At 45.4% G+C, this 22,373-nt stretch overlaps 1 protein-coding gene across 1 annotated transcript in view; it reads right to left on the reverse strand.

Annotated features, from left to right (window-relative positions):
• The window catches only part of LOC145335783 (mucin-5AC), a 58,510-nt gene extending 38,093 nt beyond the window's left edge, over positions 1–20,417 (reverse strand). The window contains exons 1-4 of the mRNA XM_080181513.1: positions 20,395–20,417; positions 6,738–6,768; positions 2,637–2,670; positions 2,518–2,538 (exon numbers count right to left, since the gene is read on the reverse strand). Coding sequence (XP_080037639.1) covers positions 2,518–2,538; positions 2,637–2,670; positions 6,738–6,746 — 64 coding nt within the window. The 5' untranslated portion in view covers positions 6,747–6,768; positions 20,395–20,417. The remainder of the gene's footprint in view (positions 1–2,517; positions 2,539–2,636; positions 2,671–6,737; positions 6,769–20,394) is intronic.
• Positions 20,418–22,373: the final 1,956 nt, after the last annotated feature.

The raw sequence follows: 22,373 nt of genomic DNA on the forward strand, positions 1-22,373 counted from the left end.
GATCATGTTTTACGAATTTGATTGATTTGTTTGGAGGAGGTTATGAAGGTGAGGGTAGAGTAACGGATGTTTCCTGCGTGGATTTTAGTAAGGCTTTCAACAGTGTCCCTCAAGGTAGGTTCATCCAGGAGATTAAGATGTATGGGATCTGCAATGACTTGGCTGCTTAGATTCAGAATGAGCTGGCCCAAAGAATTCAGAGAGTAGTGGTGGGAATGGTGTTTTTCTGGCTGGAGGTTGTGATAATGGTAATCCACAAGGATCCATACTGGGACCTCTGTTGTTTGTGGTAGATATAAATGGATGAAAACATAGATGGGTGGGTTAGTAAATTTGGAGATATAATAACTCCAGGAATCAGCTGTGTACGAACAGTACTTTTATTGCACAAAATAAAGTAAAACAAAACCACAATTCTGTGGTGAACATAATTGGTCCCAACCAAGACAAAAGGAACCACTCGGGTCCTGCTTTATACAGGCTCAGTATACGAGCTCCACCTTGTTGGTTAATTACCAATCCCAAGGTAGCTTGTATTCAACAAGTCCCACAGGGAGGTCAATTAGTGATTCCCATCAGCAGACACCACAAAGATAGCTGGAATTGTGGATAGTATAGAAAGTTGTCAAACGATACAGCAGGATATAGATCAGCTGCAGATATGGATGGAGAAATGATGGGTGGAGTTTAATCTGGGCATGTGTGAGGTGCTGCACTTTGAGAGATTAAATGTTCGGGGTAAGTATACAGTTAATAGCAGGACCCCGAACAGCGCTGATGTGCAGAGGGGTCTTGGAGTTCAAGTCCACAGCTCCCTGTAAGTGACCACACAAGTAGATAGGATGGTAATGAAGGCATACGGCATGCTTGCATTTATTGGTTGGGGCTTTGAGTACAAGAGTCAGGATATCATGTTGCAGCTTTATAAAACTTCAGTTAGGCTGCACTCAGAGTATTGCATTCAATTCTGATCACCACATTAAAGGAAGGATGTAGAGGCATTGGATACGGTGCACAAGAGGTTTACCAGGATGCTGCCTGGATTAGAAGGTATGTGTTATAAGGAGAGGCTGGACAAACTAGGGTTATTTTCTCTGGAGGACATTGAGGGAAGACCTGATAGAAGTCTGTAAAGATTATGAGAGGCATAGATAGGATTGACAGTCAGAATCTTTTTCTCAGCATTAGCCTGGGTCTCTGGATTCAGAGTCTATGATATTACCACTATCTCACCTCAACGCTGATGACTATTGGAAGCAAGCTTTTAAGAACATGTAGAATGAAGGGGCAGGTAGATTGTAGATTCTTTCATTGAATAGAATGCCTACAGTGCAGAAGAAGGCCATTCGGCCCATTGAGTCTGCACGAGTACAATCCCACCCAGGCCCTATTCCCACAACCCCATGCATTTACCCTAGCTAGTCCCCATAACACTAAGGGGCAATTTAGCATGACCAATCCACCTAACCTGCACATCTTTGGATTGTGGGAAGAAACCGGAGCATCTGGAAGAAACCCATGCAGACATGGGGAGAATGTGCAAACTCCAGACAGACAGTTACCCAAGCCGGGAAACGAACCTGGGTCCCTGGCGCTGTGAGGCAGTTGTGCTAACAATTGTTTTAAGGATGGGTGATCTTGTTCTCATCATTTCAATAATTTTCCATTAACGGAAAGCGCCATCGCACTCACTGAGTTATAGAGTCATACAGTGCGGAAAATTCGGCCCATCGAGTCTGCACTGACAATAACGACTAAAGTAGCTCTAATCCCATTTTCCAGCACTTCCCCATACCCTTGAATGCTCTGATGTTTCAAGTGCTCATACAAATACTTTTTTAAGTTTGTATGGTCTCTGGCTCCCATTACCTTCTCGGGCAGTGCATTCCAGATTCCCAGCACCCTCTGAGTAAAAAAAATAGTTCCCTCAAATCGCCTCTGATTCTCCTGCTCCGTACCCTAAAATTATGCCCCCTCGTGATTGACTCCCTCAACTGAGGGGAACAGCTACTTCCGATTAACCCTCACAGAGGTGATTACGGTCGGAAATTGTTGAATTCAGTAAGTAGGGAAGGTTGCAAAGTGCCTAATCGAAAGGGTCGGTGCTATTCCTTGAATTTGTTTGGAGCTTCACTCGAAGATGGAAGTCGACGGAGGACAAAAATATCAGTGTGAGAGCAAGCTGGCCAATTAATATGGAGAGCAATACATAGTTCAGGGACATGATGGAGGCGTTCCACAAAGAAGTCAGCCAATCCGAGTGTACTTTGAGCGATGAAAGCTCGATGGAGATCCACCAACTCTCCATCTTGGCCCTGATCAGAATTCTACACCAATGAACATGTTAACGAAAATGTGATACCAGAGCCAGGCGGCACTGAGCGCTGCCAATATATGAACTAACTTGCAGCAGAACTTAAATTACTGGATGAAGGATTGAAGATTGTACCTTGGATATTGCTGTCAATTTTTATATAAACTAGAATGGATCAAAAAGCAAATTATTTGGAGAGATACCTCGGCATTCAAAAGCATCACCTGGAAATGGAAACAAAAAGCTCAGTTAAATGCCATTTAAACATTATCCAAAATGAATAAAAAGATCTTAAAATCAAAACATAAATAATAACACTTACTGCTGGTGCAAAGTATGGAAGTAATTATGAATATCTAGAATTAGATATAAACATTCAGTTAAACATTTCAGGTAATAATAAATATTACTGACTAATAAATATTCATTGTGGAGAGTGATAGTTAAACCAATGAAACACAACTTGCAATGTGCATAACGGATATACAGATCTCTTTCTATAAGATCTGACAGAATATCCACATTACTATAATTAACAAACTCACACAGAGGAGGTTCCACAAAGGATCTCTGTAGACAAGTAATTATTATTCACTACATCAGCAAACCAACATGTATCATAGAACACTACAGCACAAACAGGCCCTTCGGCCCATAAGTTGCGCCGATCATATCCATACCTACCTGGCCATAGAGCTATCTGTAACTCCCAATCCCATTAAATCCCATATACTCATCCAGAAGTCTTTTAAAAGTCCCCAGTGAGTTTGCCTCCACCACCACCAACGGCAGCCGATTCCACTCACCCACCACCCTCTGAGTGAAAAGCTTACCCCTGACATCTCCTCTGTATCTGCTCCCCAGCACCTTAAACCTGTGTCCTCTCGTAGTGACCATTTCAGCCCTGGGAAATAGCCTCCGAGAATCCACCCTATCTATTCCTCTCAACGTTTTATAAACCTCTATCAGGTCGCCTCTCAGCCTTTGTCTCTCCAGGGAGAAGAGTCCCAGCTCCCTTGACCTATCTTCATAAGGCATGCCTCCCAATCCAGGCAACATCCTTGTAAATCTCCTCTGCACCCTTTCAATAGCTTCCTGTAGTGAGGCGACCAGAACTATACAGACCAAGTGGGATCTGACAAGGGTCTTATAAAGTTGCGGCATTACCTCCCTATATTTCAACTGAAATATTTCCCCATTGATTAAAGACAGAGGACTCTCATTTGTACAGTTCATTAGTTGCATACTTGCAAAATTCTCAACAATATTTTGCATTTATATAGTAGCATTTATATGAGAAGCTGTGAAAGATTTGCACAGCGAGAGCAACAGGTCAATGTGAAGGTGAAGGGAGTTAATGTGCTTCCCACTCTTTATGTGCTAGTTTGTTTCTCACTTCCAGCTTACACCATTGGAAAGCAGCAATGCAAAAAAAATGTTTCAATCTCTCTTTGTTAATACACAATGTCTGCATCAGCAAGTTCTCCGATCTGCCTCCTGACAAACACAAAATGGGTCACTCACAACCTCAGGCTAAACCTTCTGAGGAATCTGGAGGTTGGTCGATCCCAGACAAGCAGCATTCAGGCTCTGTGGCACTGTGATTAGCACTGCTGCCTCACAGATATGAGGGAGTCATTCCTCCATCTTATGGGTGCCTCGGGAGAGTTGATGGTTAAGGGAGTAAGCCCTGATAAAAAATCTGGAGTGGAGCCCAGAGGTGAACTCACCTTTCAGACAAGTCTGACAACAAACCAATGCCAAATGACATTCTTTGCATCCCTCTGGACCCAGGTAAGGGAGGTTGAGAGAGGAACCTGAACAGGATCTCCATAAATGATGCCCAGGAGAGGAAACTCCAGTTTCACTTCATGGTGTTAACACAACTCAGCCAACAGCAGTTAAGAGGGAAAAACTCCACCCAACTGGCAAAGAGATCAGGTGCTACGGAATGCCTTAGATAATAGGATGCTTTGCGCAGGGGACATTACATTAGACAGGGGTCGTGGGTAGAGAGGGGGACTGGTGGTGTTGAGATGGCGGCACGGGCTCGTTGGGCCGAAGGGCCTGTTTCCCGGGCTGATTTTGTTCTTTGTTCTTTGACATGCGAATCTTCTCCGTCTCATTCCAATTTTATTATACGTGCTGCTGAAGCAAGCATATCTCAGACGATGTCCCACTGTGTTCCATTGGTCAGCCAACACCTCTTAAATCAGACAGACCCACACTTGGTAAGGTGCTGTCCTGTTGTTCCATTGGCTTCAGTCGGCATTTCGATGAAAATTGACGGAATCAGACCAGTCAAACAAAAAGGAAAGAAGATGTCAACTACTCAATGATAAGACCCTTTGGTTAGTGCCTTGGCACTGGCCCACAGGACAATGAAAAGGCCACTGACCTCAGCACGGCAGTAAGGGTGAGTATCTAACCCCAACTCGCACAAATGTTTCAGAATGTGTTCTCTCTCCATCCTATTCTCAATTCAAACAGGGCCAGTTCACCTCATCGATACTCCAACGCTGCGCCCCACTACATAAAAGCTCAGTTCAGTGAAGAGCTTGATGCTGCTTTCAGCAGAATCCCTAAAGCAGAATATTTTTCCCTACTGGGGGATTTCAACGTCGGAGTGGTCACAGAACATGAAGCCAAGGCCTCCTGCCTCAGAAATCCCAGCCTGGGAAAAATAAATGAGAATGAGCAGAGAATTCTTGAGCTTTGCTGTGAGCTTTGTATAACTAACTTCAGAACAAAACGAGGTGTCCTGGGGCGATCAGGACATTGGCACAGGGTGGGTCTGATCACGAGGTGTGACATTATTAACAGCCACAACACACCCAGCTATCACAACACTGAATCTGACACCATTCGCTCATTGGCATTAACAAACCTTGCGATTCTTTGATTTAAAGTAAAGAAGCCTGCTGTATATTGGAGAGTGATGTTAAGGAGCATAGAGTGTTAAAAACAGCAGACCCTTACTTACAGATGTGAGTTTGCTTACATCTTTTCAGCCTGTTTCCTGCGCTGGGGGTTTCACTTAGAATCATAGAATCCTACTGTGCAGGAGGCCATTCAGCCCATCGAGTCTGCACTGACCACCATCCCACCTAGGCCCTATCCCCATAACCCCATGCGTTTACCATAGCCAGCTCCTCTGACACTAAGGGAAAATTTAGCATGGCCAATCCACCTAACCCGTAGATAGGGTTCTGATAGACAAGGGAATTGAGGGTTATGGGGAGAAAGTGGAACTGATCCACTTCAGATCAGCCATGATCTTATTGAATGGCGGGGCAGGCTCGAAGGGCTAGATGGCCTACTCCTGCCCCTATTTCTTATGTACTTATTTTGGAGCCGGAGCCTTCAGAAGCACATGGTGTCCAACATCTATTCAAATGACACTCGTGTGCAGAACTGCCAGGGTCTCCGCTCTCTCTTCCTTCACCCTGCACTTTGGGCAAATGGCTGCCACCTGCTGCCTCTGGTGGCCATCCTCCTCTACTCCTGTGAATGATAAGGCCCAGGCCTCCTGTGCCCACAATTCTTCCTCCTGCTCCTCCTCCTCAGCTCCGAAAGAACGGCAAAATCAATCAGTTTCAATGCAAAAGCCAGCTTGCCAACGTGAAGGGGATTTGGAGAAGGGGAGAGACACATGGAGAGGTTAAGGAACGTTTTTTGCCCCTAGCCCAGCAACACACACTGCCCTCCATAGGCCCCTTAGCAACACAGATCCCCCATTCCCCACCCAGATGCCCCCCCCAGCAACAAAGCTCCTTGAAAAGTTCTGCAGCTGCAGCAGTGTAATTTCCAAGGGCTTTACGCACACCCTTCAGCTGGAAGAGTGATATGTGGACAAGGACCCAGCAGCATCTACAAGACTCAAGATCAGTGCAAATTGGATATCGGAAATATATTTAAATGGACATTGTGCCCATTTTGAGCGGGATGCCGATTGTGGCCATTTTCAGGCCTTGGTAAAGTGGGAATTGGCACAGACGCGGGCACGGATCGTGCTACTCGCGTCACGCCCAAAAACGGGCGCAATTTGATGGTAAAATTGCCCCCAATGTGTTAAATGGCCTCCTTATGTATGCTATAAGCATTCTATAATTCTATGGTTCGATGTTGTCTTTTTACTCCCCGATGTGAAGTTCTCAGGCACCTAAATCTCTCGAATTGAATGGCGGGGCAAGCTCGAAGGGCTAGATGGCCTACTCCTGCTCCTATTTCTTATGTTCTTATGTTCTTACGCTTTCCAAACGTGACAACACTGCAGCAAGATATAAATTCAAGTCACACAGAAAACTGAACCAGTTATAACATTCACACCTTCAAACAGATTCACAGAAAATTCTTCTGTAACCTATACTCACAGTGAAGAGGGAACAGTTTGTTTATCTAAGTTGGATGTTGGTGAACTTACCAAAATCATTCTGACAATTTCCCCTCCAATTCTGGAAAACAAAATTCATTAACACAATCCATGAAAATAAAAATGTGGCATAAACATTGTGAGAATACATCCCCGCGTGGATTTGGTATGGATGGTCAATATCACAATGTAAGAAATAAGACTCATGAGAAATAGGAGCAGGAGTAGGCCATCCAGCCCTTCGAGCCTGCCCCGCCATTCAATAAGATCATGGCTGATCTGTCGTGTCTCAGTTCCACCTTCCCGCCCTCTCCCCATAACCCTTAATTCCCCTCTCTTATCAAAAACCCATCAACCCGCGTCTTAAAAATATTTAGCGAGGCAGCCTCCACCACTTCAACGGGCAGAGAATTCCAGAGATTCACCACCCTTTGAGTGAAGAAGTTCCTCCTCAACTCCGTTCTAAACCGCCCCCCCTTTATCTTGAGGCTGTGCCCCCTAGTCCTACTGTCTTTTTTGAGCGGGAAGAGTCTCTCCACCTCTATCCTATCCATCCCATTCATCATCTTATACGTCTCAACGAGATCTCCCCTCATTCTTCTAAACTCTAACGAGTACAAGCCTAGTTTATTCAGCCTCTCCTCATAGCTCAACCCCCTCAACTCCGGTATCAGCCTAGTAAACCTCCTCTGCACTCCCTCCAAGGCCAAAATATCTTTGCGCAGGTGCGGCGCCCAAAACTGCACACAGTACTCCAGCTGTGGCCTCACCAATGCCCTATACAGCCGCAGCAAGACCTCCCTACTTTTATATTCAATCCCCCTCGCTATGAAGGCCAGCATCCCATTCGCCTTCCTGACCACCTGCTGCACCTGCAAGCTGGGTTTTTGCGACTCATGCACAAGGACCCCGAGGTCCCTCTGCACCGTCGCCTGCTGCAGTTTTTCGCCCCGTAAGTAATAGTCCTTCCTACCATTATTCCTACCAAAGTGGACCACCTCACACTTGCCAACATTAAATTCCATTTGCCAGTTCCTGGCCCATTCGCCCAGCAGAATTCCTACAGTGCAGAAGGAGACCATTCAGTCCATCAAGTCTGTACCCACTCTCTGAAAGATGAGGGAACTAATATTTCTGAGTTTGCTGATGACTCAAAACAAGATTAAAAAAGTGAGGAGGAAATAAAGAGAATGGTGATTTAGACAAGTTGAGTGAGAGGCCAAATGAATGATAGTTAAGTGTGAAGTTATCCACTTCAGAAGGAGAAGCCGAGTATTATTTAAATGCTGATAGATTGGGAAGTAGTGAGGTGCAGGAAGTCCAGGGTGGAGCTTAAGAAAGCAATTGGGAAAGCAATGAGACAGCTCTGGCTGGTAAAAGTAGGGAAAATCCCAAGAATTGTGTTCCAAGCTGCTGTGCGGGGGCAAGGGGAGAAATTGCAGGGACTGAAACACATCTTCAACTCCTCTCAGTTAATGGAGGACGTGCCAGGCTGGAGAACAGCTAAATGTGGTTTCACTATTTAAGAAGGGTCGTAGAGATAAGCCAGGGAACAACAGATCAGTGAGTCTCACATCAGTGGTAGGGAAACTATTAGAGAAAATTCTGAAAGAGCGCACCTATTCCCACTTGACGAGGCATGGCTTGATCAGGGATAATCACCATGGCTTCAGCAGAGAGAGGTCATGCTTAACAAATTTGATTGAATTTTTTGAGGTGTGTAGATGAGGGTAGTGCAGTCGATGTAACTTATATGGATTTCTGAAAAGCTTTTGACAATGTCCCACATGGGAGACTTACAAAGAAGGTAACTTCACATAGGAAATAGGTAACTTGATAAATTGTTTCAAAATTGCCTTAGTTGTAGGAGACAGAGGGTGATTACAGAAGGTTGATTTAGTGAATGGCAGCCAGTGACAGGTGGCGTATCACGGGTTTAGTGCTGGGTCCCCTCTACATAGAATCATAGAATCCCTACAGTGCAGAAGGATGCCATTCAGCCCATTGAATCTGCACTGACTCTCAGAGTATCATACCATATCCTTGTGGATTTAACCTAGGGGCGGCATGGTAGCACAGTGGTTAGCACTGCTGCTTCACAACTCCAGGGACCTGGGTTCGATTCCCGGCTCGGGTCACTGTCTGTGTGGAGCTTGCACATTCTCCTCGTGTCTGCGTGGGTTTTCTCCGGGTGCTCCGGTTTCCTCCCACAGTCCAAAGATGTGCGGGTTAGGTTGATTGGTTATGCTGAAATTGCTCCTTAGTGTCCTGAGATGCTTAGGTTAGAGGGGTTAGCGGGTAAAATATGGAGGGATATGGGTGTAGGGCCTGGATAGGATTGTGGTCAGTGCAGACTCGATGGGCCTCTTTCTGTACTGTAGCATTCTATGATTCTAACCTACAAAATTTTGGACATTAAGGGGCAATTTAGTATGGCCCATCCATTTAATCTGCACATCGTTGGACTGTGGGAGAAAACCGGAACACCCAGAGGAAAACCACGCAGGCACAGGGAGAATATGCAAACTCCATTCAGGTAGTATCTCAAGGCTGGAATCGAACTCCAGCCCCTAGCACTGAGGCAGCAGTGCTAACTACTGTTCACTATATATATGAATGACATAAGTGATAATGTGGGGGAGAGGGTGGGGTAGGATTAGTAAGATTGTGGGTGTCAGAAGGATAAGCCGGGTGGTTAATAACGAGGCGAAGTATCTTGGAGTACAAAAAGATATAGTCGGAATGGTCAAATGGGCGGATAAATGACAGATAGAATTTAACCCTGAAAAGTGAAAGGTGATTGGAAGAAGTAATTCGACAAGGAAGAACTCAATGAACAGCATGGCACTAGGAGGTTCTGTGGAGCAGGGGATCTGTTTGTCCAAAGATCTCTGAAGACTGAAGGGCATCTTAGTAGGGTGTTCACAACAAGAAGTCTCACAACACCAGGTTAAAGACCAACAGGTTTATTTGGTATCACAAGCTTTCGGAGCGCCGCTCCTTCAGGAGCGAAACAGCGGCAAAGGGCCAACCTGTACAGAACGTTGGTTAGGCCGCATTTGGAGTACTGCGTCCAGTTCTGGTCACCTTACTACCGGAAGGACGTGGAGACTCTGGAGAGAGTGCAGACGAGGTTTACCAGGATGTTGCCTGGTATGGAAGGACTGGGGTATGAGGAAAGATTGAAGAAATTGGGGCTCTTTTCCCTTGAAAGACGGCGACTGAGGGGGGATCTAATAGAGGTATATAAGATTATGAAGGGTATAGATAGAGTAAACAGAGGTAAGCTATTTTCTATAATAGAGACACGTAGGACAAGGGGTCATAGACTTAAGGTGAGGGGGGAGGTACAACACAGATATTAGAGGGAGGTTTTTCACACAGAGGGTAGTGGGGGTATGGAATGCTCTGCCAAGTACGGTGGTGGAGACAAACACGCTAGAGTCCTTTAAGAGTAACTTAGACAGGAACATGAGTGGGTTGGAGATGGGTGGATATAGGAGATTGTTTAAATAAGGTTCATTAGCATTGGGGCGTCCCTGGTAAGGTAAATGGATATAGTATGATAATAATGTTTTTTTTTCTCTTTTCATTCACAGGTTTTAAGTCGGTCCACCTCGTGTCCAATGAGGGGCATACACGCGATGGGTCGTACTGGGGCTGCTCTTAGTTGTTTGAGATTGGCCTCGTGCTTCACATCGTTAGTGTGTGCCTAAACTGGACAAGATACTGGGCCAGACGACAGCTCAGTGACTATCGCTGATTGCTGTGCAGACACATGGATTTGGGCCGGTGTCTGTGGGAGTTTGCGCATTCTCCCCGTGCTTGCGTGGGTTTTCTCCGGGTGCTCCGGTTTCCTCCCACACCCCAAAGATGTGCCGTTAGGCTGATTGGCAGGAATAAATTGTCCCTAAATCAGTTTCCCTCAATCTGGATGGCCATAAAACATTAGACAGGGGTCGTGGGTGGAGAGGTGGACTGGTGGTGTTGAGATGGCGGCGTGGGCTCGTTGGGCCGAAGGGTCTGTTTCCCAGGCTGATTTTGTTCTTTGTTCTGCCCGAGCCAGGCGGTTCTGCTGCAGACCTGTGGAAGGATCTGTAGCACGACACCAACAACACAGCCCAAAATCAGCACCTGCTTGATGATCCCACATTGGAAACCCTAGGCTCTGACCTCCCGCGTGCTGGGGTCGGACCCACTGTAACACTCTCTTCAACTGGGGACGCTGACTCAACCCCTGCACAACTGTCGAGAAGTGTAAACCATGTACATATAATCAACAAGTGCCTGAGCTATGCTTCAGTGGCTGTCTCGCTGCCCCTACACCAGGCCAGTGAGGAAGCTGCTAACTGGCTGAAACATTTCATATTGCACACTGAGCTGTTTCTCAGTGGATATGACGATAGCAATATCAGCCTGGATTACAGGCTCCATTCTCTGGGTGAGACTCAAAGACAACTATTCGAAGGACTGTAGCTGTCATTTGGAGGAATAAATATCAAGAGTTACTGCAAGATAGAATTTACCTGTACAATAAATTTTTTTTTTTTTTTTTACAGAGTTCAGGGTTAGCTCCCATACAGGAACCGAGCTTCCAGATCCTTTTTACATATGAAGAACTCATTAAATGCTTTTTAGTCTTGGATTGTATTGAGTCATTAACACATTTATAACATTTAACACACTTGGCTTTCATAGCAAGAGGATTTGAGAATAGGGAGGAGGATACTTTGCTGCAATTGTATAGGATGTTGGTGAGGCCACATCTGAGTATTGTGTACAGTTTTGGTGTCCTTATCTGAGGAAGGGTGTCCTTGCTACAGAGTGAATGTAGTGAAGGTTTACTGGCTAATTCCTGGGATGGCAAGTCTGTCATAACAGGAGAGACGAAGTTAGTTGGGATTGTATTCACTGGAGGTTAGAAGAGTGAGAGGGAATTTCATAGAAGCTTATCAAATTCTAACGGGGTTAGACAGGGTAGATTCAGAAAGAATGTTCCCAATGGTGGGGGAGTTCAGAACTAGCGGTCATAGTTTGAGGATAAGGGGTACGCCTTTTAGAACTGAGGTGAGGAGAAGTTTCTTCACCCATAGAGTGGTGAATGTGTGGAATTCACTCCCACAGAAAGTAGCTAAGGAAACAGTTGGGCAAACCCAGGGAGTGTGGGCTGCAGCAGGAGAGAGATGTATGGGAAGGGTTAAACGGACGGCACTGCGGCATCCACACCACTGCAGGCAGACAGGGCAAAATACAAATAACTATATCTCGGACGGCACCAAAACAGCTACACCCCAGGTGGTATCACTTCCAGGTTACAGGAACTATATGAGAATTGATATCACTAATCAATGCTCCAAAAGATCTAGAGGAACCATTGTGCCTCTGAAATCTTAATCATTTGTCCAGGGCAGTTAACACTTCGTCAAAATCAGTTTGACATAAACAACGCTTTGATATTGTAAACAGGTAGACAGGAGATGGCCAAAAAATGATTAAAAACTGAAGCACACAGGACAATGGAACAGTATAATGTTATCAAAAACAGAACCAATTCAAAGTAACAATATGATAACCTGATGTAAATATAATGCTTTTGTAATATAACAGAAAGGGGTGTAAGAATCTGTAACAGCCTATGCCCAGTACAGCAGCTCGGAAGCAAGCTATAGTTACAGCCGTGAGTCCTGCTTTCCCTCATGTATGTTGAATGAAGCCGATTTTGTTGAAATTCTACATGGTCTTGGGAGACTCAGTTCGTTCATTCTCTCCTACGAGATCAAAACATTGTCTGATTTCAGGAAGAAATTAGATATACCTCTTGGGGCTGAAGGGATCGAGGGAAATGGGAGGAAGGCGAGATCAGGATATTGAATTTGATGATCAACTATGGTCAAAATGAATCGTGGAGCAGCATCGAAGGGCTGAACGATCGGCTCCTGCTTCCAGTTTCTATTTAAAGAACCTTGCTAACATTTCTTAATAAATAGGATTCTTTTCCCTGGCAAATAAATAATGCTATTGGACAGGATTAATATAATATACAACACACAATTTTATAACTTACCTCTAAAACTACAGTCCTACCCATTAATTATTAATCCATCAAACCCGTACAGTGCAGAAGGAGGTCATTCAGCCCATTGATCCTGCACTGACTCATTATATTATTCAGGGGTACCCCACCACCCTATCCCTGTAACCCCACGCATTGGCTATGTTAGAATGTTAAGGGGGCAATTTAGCATGGTCAATCCACCGAATCTGCACATCTTTGGAGGAAACCGGAGCGCCTAGAGCAAACCCACGCAGACACGGGGAGAACATGCAAACTCCGCACAAACAGTGACCCGAGCCAGGAATCAAACCCGGATCCCTGGAGCTGTGAAGCAGCAGTGCTAACCAGCGTGCCGTATTACTCACAACAAGCCATGCAGATCAGATCCTACTAAACTGGACAGGTATACTGCACCTGTGACCCTTTCCTTTATTATTCTAAAACACCTTTATATCTCCCGGTCACAGACCTGAAAAGTTAACTTTGTTTCTCTCTTCAAGATTGAGACCAAAAGTGGAATAGGAGGTGTTCAAAGAGTTCTAGTTATGTAAACATTTTACTGTAAATTACCACGATTGTTGTAAAGGTTAAATAGGAAGGTTTAGTAGACCAATGTTCCAGTCAATAAGCAGCATCATTTTCTTAGTTATTGTGTTCAGAAAATTATACTAAGAATACAACACAATGATCATCAAAATTTGATAAAGCGCTATTTAGCTTTACAAAACAGTTCAGATTTAAGTCCTGGTTGTTAATCACTGGATAGTCACCTTTAGTGTCTATAGTACACACCTTACACAGGCATACACTGTTACAGCTCCTGGAAACCTCCCGGAGACTCCAAACGCTTTCCCTTAATCTTCTTTTAGTTTTCTTTGCAAATTGTGATTTCTGCTCCTTCCGCAAAGCTGCAGTTTTGTGAACTGCCTCGGTGGAAAGTGGGTGGCAGGTGGAAAGGAGCAAATTCCTTATAAATATCACCACGTCAGAGCAAACAGATTGGTTGGGAAAGTGAACTGTTTGCAAATTGATGAAATAGCTTTGCAATCGGAGGACAATAAACAGTGACGGCATTCCAGTGCTAACATTACGGAAAGAAATAAACTAATATGTGCAAAGAACCAGTTTAGCCGTGGGTCAGTGGCAACACCCTCGTTTCTGGGTCAGATTTTATAGATTCAATTCTACTCCACTGACTTAAGTACATATCTCAGTGTAGTATTAAGGAAATGCTGAACCATCAGAGCTAATCTCCTTTAATGAAAAGATAAATGCGCAGTCCTGGGGTGCATTTAATACCACCCCTCCTAGGTGCCAACACAGCCCAAGTTTTATTTTAGTCTTAACACAAAAGCATCTTGTTCTCACACCAGTTTTCCAATGTTGTTCCTCTTGCAAACTGCAACTTAATCTATGGACGAGTGGCAACTGAAGACGGATCCTTAAAGATGCAAAGACCTTTTCAGAGGCTATCTTTGGTTTCAGATTCCATTATTGATATTGTGGCAAAACGGACCACCTAAAATGATGATTTACGGAGCATGCTGGGATAATTGGACAAGCACTGAAACAGGCAGGGTGCAACCTCAAAAGAAAAGGACAGAGAGAAACAGAGAGAAGGCTGCCGCTCAGATAACTGAATACACAGGAAATAGGCCATCCCAAAGACAATGGACACTCTCTGGTCAAACATACTTGTTTACCAGATAAAGGGGGCACTTAGTCCTTTATCTCGGAGGAGGGGGTAAGTGACCTACGTGCCTCCAGCACCTACAGGCATGGCCGTTGGGTACACAGCCAGAAATCGGTGTGAGCAGCACCTGATTGAACTCTTATTGATCAGGGGGATCAGGCCCTGATCGACTGGTTGGCAAGAATCAGGAGACCGTCCAAAAGAACACGAAAGCAAGGAGGGATAAAAGGTGCTGAACAATAGGAGAAGCTCCCTTTCTCTCTCTGACGCATGATCGAGCAACAACAACAGTGACCATCACCAGCAACGACCAGCACGAGGAGAGCCACCATACCGGAGAAGGAAGGAAGACCAGAGCCAGACCAAAGAATGAGACTACGCCGAGGACTAGAGACCAACACATGGATAAAGGCCAATATCTTTTAGCTACTTGCAACAGTTAAGTCAAAGTCTAGTATTGGACTTGAACTTTAGTATTCTGTACAATAACTTATTTTTGATTGGTGGGGGGGGGGGTGATTATTAATTGTGTGTAATAAATATTGGTGTTACAACAGTGAGTGGAATCGGCTGCCATCGGTGGTGGTAGAGGCGAACTCGCTGGGGTCTTTTAAAAGACTTCTGGATGAGTATATGGGATCTAATAGGATTGGGAGTTACAGATAGTTCTATGGCTTGGTAGGTATGGATGTGATCGGCGCAACTTGTGGGCCGAAGGGCCTGTTTGTGCTGTAGTGTTCTATGTTCTAACAAGAAGCCTACTCGCAATTCTTTGTCCACCATATAAGGGTTAAATCAAACTGTGTGGCAGACGCAGCAATAGTAATTTGTATGTTACTACATGTTTCCTACTGCTATTTAACCTCGATTTCTTTGCCTTGCAAAACTTCATTGCTTCATTTGTTTATTTCTTAACACAACAGCCTTGTTGACGTAAGCAGCATTTTGACCAGTAGGGTCCTGATGATCTCGCTGGCATGCTCGTGGTATTATCACTCAACTATTAACCCAGAAACTCAGCTAATGTTCAGGGGACCCGGGTTCGAATCCCACCACAGCAGATGGTGGAATTTGAATTCAATAAGAAAAGACTGGAATTTTGCATCTACTGATGAAACCATCGTTGATCGTCATTAATGTCCTTTAGGGAAGGAAGTCTGCTGTCCTTATCTGGTCTGGCCTTCATGTGACTCCAGAGACACAGCAATGTGGTTGAGTCTCAATGTGCTCGGGCAACTAGGGATAAATGCTAGCGACACCCATGTCCCACAAATCAGTAAAAAATACCTCAGAACTGTTGGAGGAACGATGCATGAAGCAATAGCTTTACAGCTGGGGGTGGGGGGTCTTAACAATTAAACTCAGCCTTTCCTCTTGTCTGCTGTCTTTAACACTGGACTCCAATAAATCCCAGGATAAGCTTTGTGTTCATATTGCAGAATGAAATCTAACCCAGTGGGAGCACATATCAGAAACACATAGAAGTGCAGCTCAGGAATATATTGCTTTTTTTAGTAGTGTTTAAGGGTTTTATATGATGAACTAACTGCACTGTGGGCATACCTACACCTCAGGGTCTGCAGCCGTTCAGGAAAGCAGCTCACCACTATCTTCTCAAGGGCAAATAGGGATGGGCAATGAAATGGCTGGCTGAGTCAGTTACGCCTACATCCAAAGGACAAATAAAGATCAACTCCTTCGTAGTGTTCTGACGTCCAATGTCTATTAAAACTGTAACTCAATTATGGAATAGAAATGAATCAGTGGGTGGTATTTATTGGAGGTGCAGGTTAAAGAGATGTGTATTGTCTCCAGACAGGACAGTAAGTGAGGTTTTGCAAACCCAGGCAAATCGTGGGGGTTACAGATAGTGTGACATGAACCCAAGGTCCCGGTTGAGGCCGTCCTCATGTGTACGAAACTTAGCTATCAGTCTCTGCTCAGCGACTCTGTGCTGTCGTGTGTCGTCAGCGGTCACAGGCATTCGGCCTCTGACCTTCGGGTAAGCATTCTCCAAGGTGGCCTTCACGACACACGACAGCGCAGAGTCGCTGAGCAGAGACTGATAGCCAAGTTCCGCACACATGAGGACGGTCTCAACAGGGATCTTGGGTTCATGTTGCACTCTCTGTAACCCCCGTGACTTGCCTGGGTTTGCAAAACCTCACTAACTGTCCTGTCTGGAGACAATACACATCTCTTTAACCTGTGCTCAGTGCTCCTTCCACTCATGTTGTTAGCTACTTTAAGACTTGAACAGCAGGTTAGGTGTAAAGATTCGCATTCTAATCAGTAATCTGTAAACTGTCTGTGCTGTTATATGCTCTGTCCGAGGCCAGAACTCTTCATTCACCTGATGAAGAGGGAAACCCCGAAAGCTTGTGAGCTTACTATCAAATAAATCGGTTGGACTTAAACCTGGTGTTGTCAGACTTCTTACTGTGTTTACCCCAGTCCAACGCCGGCATCTCCACATCATGACATTTATTGGAGGTGACAGGAGTCTCATCCACCAGCCCCTTTCTCCTCTTTTTCGGAAAGTACACCAAATTGATTACCTCTCAGACGGTTGGAGCTGGATCAAGGAGATCAGGTGCAAAATCCCACTCTAGAGGGCTACCAGCCAATCAGAGGCTAGTAGCTCTGCATTGCTCAGCAGTGCTACTGGGAGTGTGGTGGTAGCTGCCGGTAATGTACCCACAAAAGGTGCAGGATCACGAAATGAACACAGGCCACAAGCGAATGATTGTGGGATGTAGATTGCAAAGGGAGATGGAGGTTGCAAGAGCACATTGGTGGCTCTCAGCATTCTCCTCCCCTTCCTGATGCCAGGGTCCTCGATCATATACTGAGTGCCTTTGAACCCTGCCCAAAAGCAGCGTTCAACACCCAATAGGGTAGGAATTATCAAATTACTCCTTCCTAAGTGTATCACCTCATATTTCTCAGGATTAAATTCCACCAGCCACTTATCTGCCCATTTGCCCATGCTATATCTTCTTGTAGGCCAAGAAACTCAACCTCCACTGTTTATCACCCATCCAATCTTTATATCATCCACAAACTTACTGATTCTACAGCCCACATAGTCATTAATGGCGTTTATATAAATGATGAATGATAGGGGACCCAACACTGATCCCTGTGGTACACCACCGGACACTGGCTCCCAGTCACGAAAGCGGCATTCTGTCATCACCCTCTATCTCTACAACTGAGCTAATTTTAAATCTACTTTATCAAGTTACTGTGTATCCCATGTTCATTTGCTTTCTTTACAAGTCTCCATGTGGGACCTTGTCAAAGGTTTGGCTGAAATCCAGATAAACTACATCAACTACACTACCCTTATCTACACACCTGGTCACCTCCTCAAAAAATTCAATCAAATTTGTTGGTCATGACCACCCTCTGAAGTACTCCGCTGTACCGCAAGCCCACGGATAACCTCACAATGCTCCACTTCTCTAGGTTCCACCCTAAACACGTTAAAGAAGCCATCCCCTACGGACAAGCCCTCCATTTCCACAGGATCTGCTCAGATGAGGAGGATTGCAACGGACACCTACGAATGCTGAAAGACGCCCTTATAAGAACAGGATATGGTGCTCGACTCATCAATCGACAGTTCCAATGTGCCACCACGAAAAACCGCACCGACCTCCTCAGAAGACGACAGGGGACACGGTGGACAGAGTACCCTTCACTGTCCAGTACTTCCCCGGAGCAGAAAAGCTACGACATCTCCTCCGGAGCCTTCAACACGTCATTGATGAACACGAACATCTCGCCAAGGCCATCCCCACACCCCCACTTCTTGTCTTCAAACAACCACTCAACCTCAAACAGACCATTGTTCACTGCAAACTACCCAGCCCTCGGGAGAACAGTGACCACAACACCACACAACCCTGTCACAGCAACCTCTGCAAGACTTGCCAGAACATCGACACGGATGCCATCATTTCACATGACAACACTATCCACCAGGTACACGGTACATACTCTTGCGTCTCGGCCAACATTGTCTACCTGATACACTGCAGGAAGGGATGTCCCGAGGAATGGTACACCTGGGAGACCATACAGACGCTACGACAACAATTGAACGACAATCACCAGGCAGAAGCATTCCTTTCCAGTCGGGGAACACTTCAGCGGTCACGGGCATTCGGCCTCTGACCTTCGGGTAAACGTTCTCCAAGGTGGCTTTCACGACACACGACAGCGCAGAGTCACTGAGCAGAGACTGATAGCCAAGTTCCGCACACATGAGGACGGCCTCAACCGGGATCTTGGGTTCATGTCACACTATCTGTAACCCCCACGACTTGCCTGGGCTTGCAAAATCTCACTAACTGTCCTGTCTGGAGACAATACACATCTCTTTAATCTGTGCTTAATGCTCTCTCCACTCTCATTGTCTGTACCTTTAAGACTTGATTACCTGTAAAGACTCACATTCCAACTATTATCTTGTAAATTGAGTTTGTGTCTGTATATGACCTGTTTGTCATAGAGGTTTACAGCATGGAAACAGACCCTTTGGCCCAATTTGTCCATGCCGCCCTTTTTTTAAAACCCCTAAGCTAATCCCAATTGCCCGCATTTGGCTCATACCCCTCTATACCCATCGTACCCATGTAACTATCTACATGCTTTTTAAAAGATAAAATTGTACCCGCCTCTACTACTAGCAGCTTGTTCCAGACACTCACCACCCTCTGTGTAAAAAAATTGCCCTTCTGGACACTTTTGTATCTCTCCAGTCTCACCTTAAACCCTCTAGTTTTATACTCTGCTACCTTTGGGAAAAGGTATTGACTACCTACCTTGTCTATGTCCCTCATTATTTTATAGATCTCTATAAGATCACCCGTCAGCCTCCTACGCTCCAGAGAAAAAAGTCCCAGTGTATTCAGCCTCTCCTTCTAACTCAATCCATCAAGTCATGGTAATATCGTGGTAAATCTTTGCTGCACTTTTTCTAGTTTAATAATATCCTTTCTATAATAGGGTGACCAGAATTGCACACAGTATTCCAAGTGTGGCCTTACCAATGTCTTGTACAACTTCGTAAAAAGTCCCCTCGAAAGCTTGTGAGTTTACTATCAAATAAATCGGTTGGACTAAAACCTGGTATTGTCAGACTTTTTACTGTGTTTACCCCAGTCCAACGCCGGCATACCCACATCATTGTACAACTTCAACAAGATGTCCCAACTCCTGTATTGTCCTCACTCACCTGATGAAGAAGCCTGAGACTCCGAAAGCTTGTGCTGCAGGGACTTTAACTTGGCGTTTGAGACTTCTTACTGTGCTTACCCCAGTCTAACGCCAGCATCTCCACATCATGACCTCCCCTGTGGCCAGAGAGGAACTGAAAATTTGGGTCAAAGTCCCTGCAATCTCCTCCCCTGCCTCTCGCAATAGCCTCGGGCACAAATCATCCTGACCTGGAGGTTTGTCCACTTCTAAGCCTCCAATATCTTGTCCTTCCTGATATCAATTTGCTCAAGAACCTTACAGTCTCTGTCTCTAAATTCCATATCTTCATCCTCATTCTCTTGGCTAAAAACAAATGTGAAGTATTCATTCAACATACTACTAATGTCCTCTGGTTCCACCCACAGATTGTCCCCTTAGTCCCAAATGGGCTCCACTCTTTCCCTGGTTCTCCACTTCTCATTGATATGCTCGAGAATAGCTTGGGATTTTCCCTACTTTTACCAGTGAGGGTTTTCTCATATCCTTTTTTGCTTTCCTAATTAGCTTAAGCTTCACCCTGCACATTCTATACCTCACTAATGTCTCCACTGATTTGCTCCTCTTTAACTTGTTAAAAGCCTTTTTTTCCCTTCTCACCATATCCTGAATTTCTCTGGTCACCCATGGTTCTCTGGGTTTGTTACTCTTATCAACCAAGTGGGAACATGCTGGGCTTGCACTTTCTCCATTACCTTTCCAAATGTCCCCCGCTGCTCTTCCGTAGGTTTTCTGAATAGTAGCTGCTCCCAGTCCACCTCGGACACGAAAGTAACAATACTTTTCGCCACATGCTAATACATGTGACATTAATAAATCAAATCAAAGATGCATTAAATGTTTTCAAAGAGACTTAATAAGCCACTTATGAGGTTAATAAATGATATGGAGATACTGGTGTTGGACTGGGATAGGCACAGTAAGCAGTCTTACAACACCAGGTTAAAGTCCAACAGGTTTATTTAGTAGCATGAGCTTTCAAAGCTCTGCCCCTTCATCAGGTGAGTGGAGGATTGGATTTACAAACAAGGCATATATAGACACAAACTCAATTCACAAGATAATGGTTAGAATGCAAGTCTTTGGTAATCAAGTCTTTACAGGTGCAGACAATGCAAATGGAGATAAGATTAAGGACAGGTTAGAGAAGTGTGAATTGTCTCAAGCCAGGACAATTAGTGAGATTTTGCAAGTTGTGGGGGTTATAGATAGTGTGACATGAACTCAACATCTTGGTTGAGGCCGTCCTCACGTATGCGGAGCTTGGCTATCAGTTTTTGCCTGGCGACTCTGTGTTGGCGTGTGTTTTGAAGGTGGCCTTCACGACATTTATAGCGAGGGGGATAGAATATAAAAGCAGGGAGGTCTTGCTGCAACTGTACAGGGCACTGGTGAGGCCGCAGCTAGAGTACTGTGTGCAGTTTTGGTCGCTGCACTTGCGCAAGGATATTTTGGCCTTGGAGGGAGTGCAGAGAAGGTTCACTAGGCTGATACCGGGGATGAGGAGGTTGGACTATGAAGAGAGACTAAATAGACTAGGTCTGTACTCGTTGGAGTTTAGAAGGATGAGGGGGGATCTTATAGAGACGTATAAGATAATGAAAGGGATGGATAGGGAATGAGGTAGAGAGATTCTTCCCGATTAGAAAAGATAGCAGGACTAGAGGGCACAGCCTCAAGATAAGGGGCGGGCAGTTTAGAATGGAGTTGAGGAGGAACTTCTTCACTCAAAGGGTGGCGAATCTCTGGAATTCTCTGCCCGTTGAAGTGGTGGAGGCTGCCTCGCTGAATATATTTAAGTCACGGGTAGATAGGTTTCTGATAGACAGGGGAATTAAGGGTTATGGGGAGAAAGCGGGAATGTGGAACTGATCCACTTCAGATCAGCCATGATCTTATTGAATGGCGGGGCAGGCTCGAAGGGCTAGATGGCCGACTCCTGCTCCTATTTCTTATGTTCTTATGACACGTGACAGCGCAGAGTCGCTGAGCAGAGACTGATAGCCAAGTTCCGCACACATGAGGACGGCCTCAACCGGGATCTTGGGTTCCTGTCGCACTATCTGTAACCCCCGTGACTTGCCTGGGTTTGCAAAATCGCACTAACTGTCCTGTCTGGAGACAATACCCATCTCTTTAACCTGTGCTTAAGCCTCTCTCCACTCACATTGTCTGTACCTTTAAGACTCGAATAGCAGGTCAGCTGGAAAGACTCACATTCTAATCAATATTCTGTAAACTGTGTGTGACCTGATATACCCTTCTCTGATCAGAACCTTCTACACATTTGACGAAGGAACAGAGTTTCCGAAAGCTTCTGCGTTTAATATCAAATAAACTGGTTGGACTTTAACCTGGTGCTGGGAGACTGCTTCCGGCGCACTGAGAGCGAGCTGCCGGCACTGAGCCGGCGCACTGAAACCGAGCTGCCGGCACTGAGCCTGCGCACTGACACGGAGCTGCCGGCACTGAGCCTGCACACTGCGGCTGAACGGCCAAGAATGAGCCTGCGCACTGTGACTGAACGGCCAAGAATGAGCCTGCGCACTATAACCGAGCTGCCAGCATTTCACCTGTGCACTGCATGACCGAGCTGGCGGTACTGAGCGTGTGTATTGAGACCGAGCTGCCGGCATTGAGCTTGCGCACTGAGAGAGAGCTGCCGGCATTGAGC

The sequence above is a fragment of the Carcharhinus amblyrhynchos genome, unplaced genomic scaffold, assembly GCF_965287045.1.
Source record: "Carcharhinus amblyrhynchos unplaced genomic scaffold, sCarAmb.v2.hapA scaffold_41, whole genome shotgun sequence".
NCBI classification, from domain to species: Eukaryota; Metazoa; Chordata; class Chondrichthyes; order Carcharhiniformes; family Carcharhinidae; genus Carcharhinus; species Carcharhinus amblyrhynchos.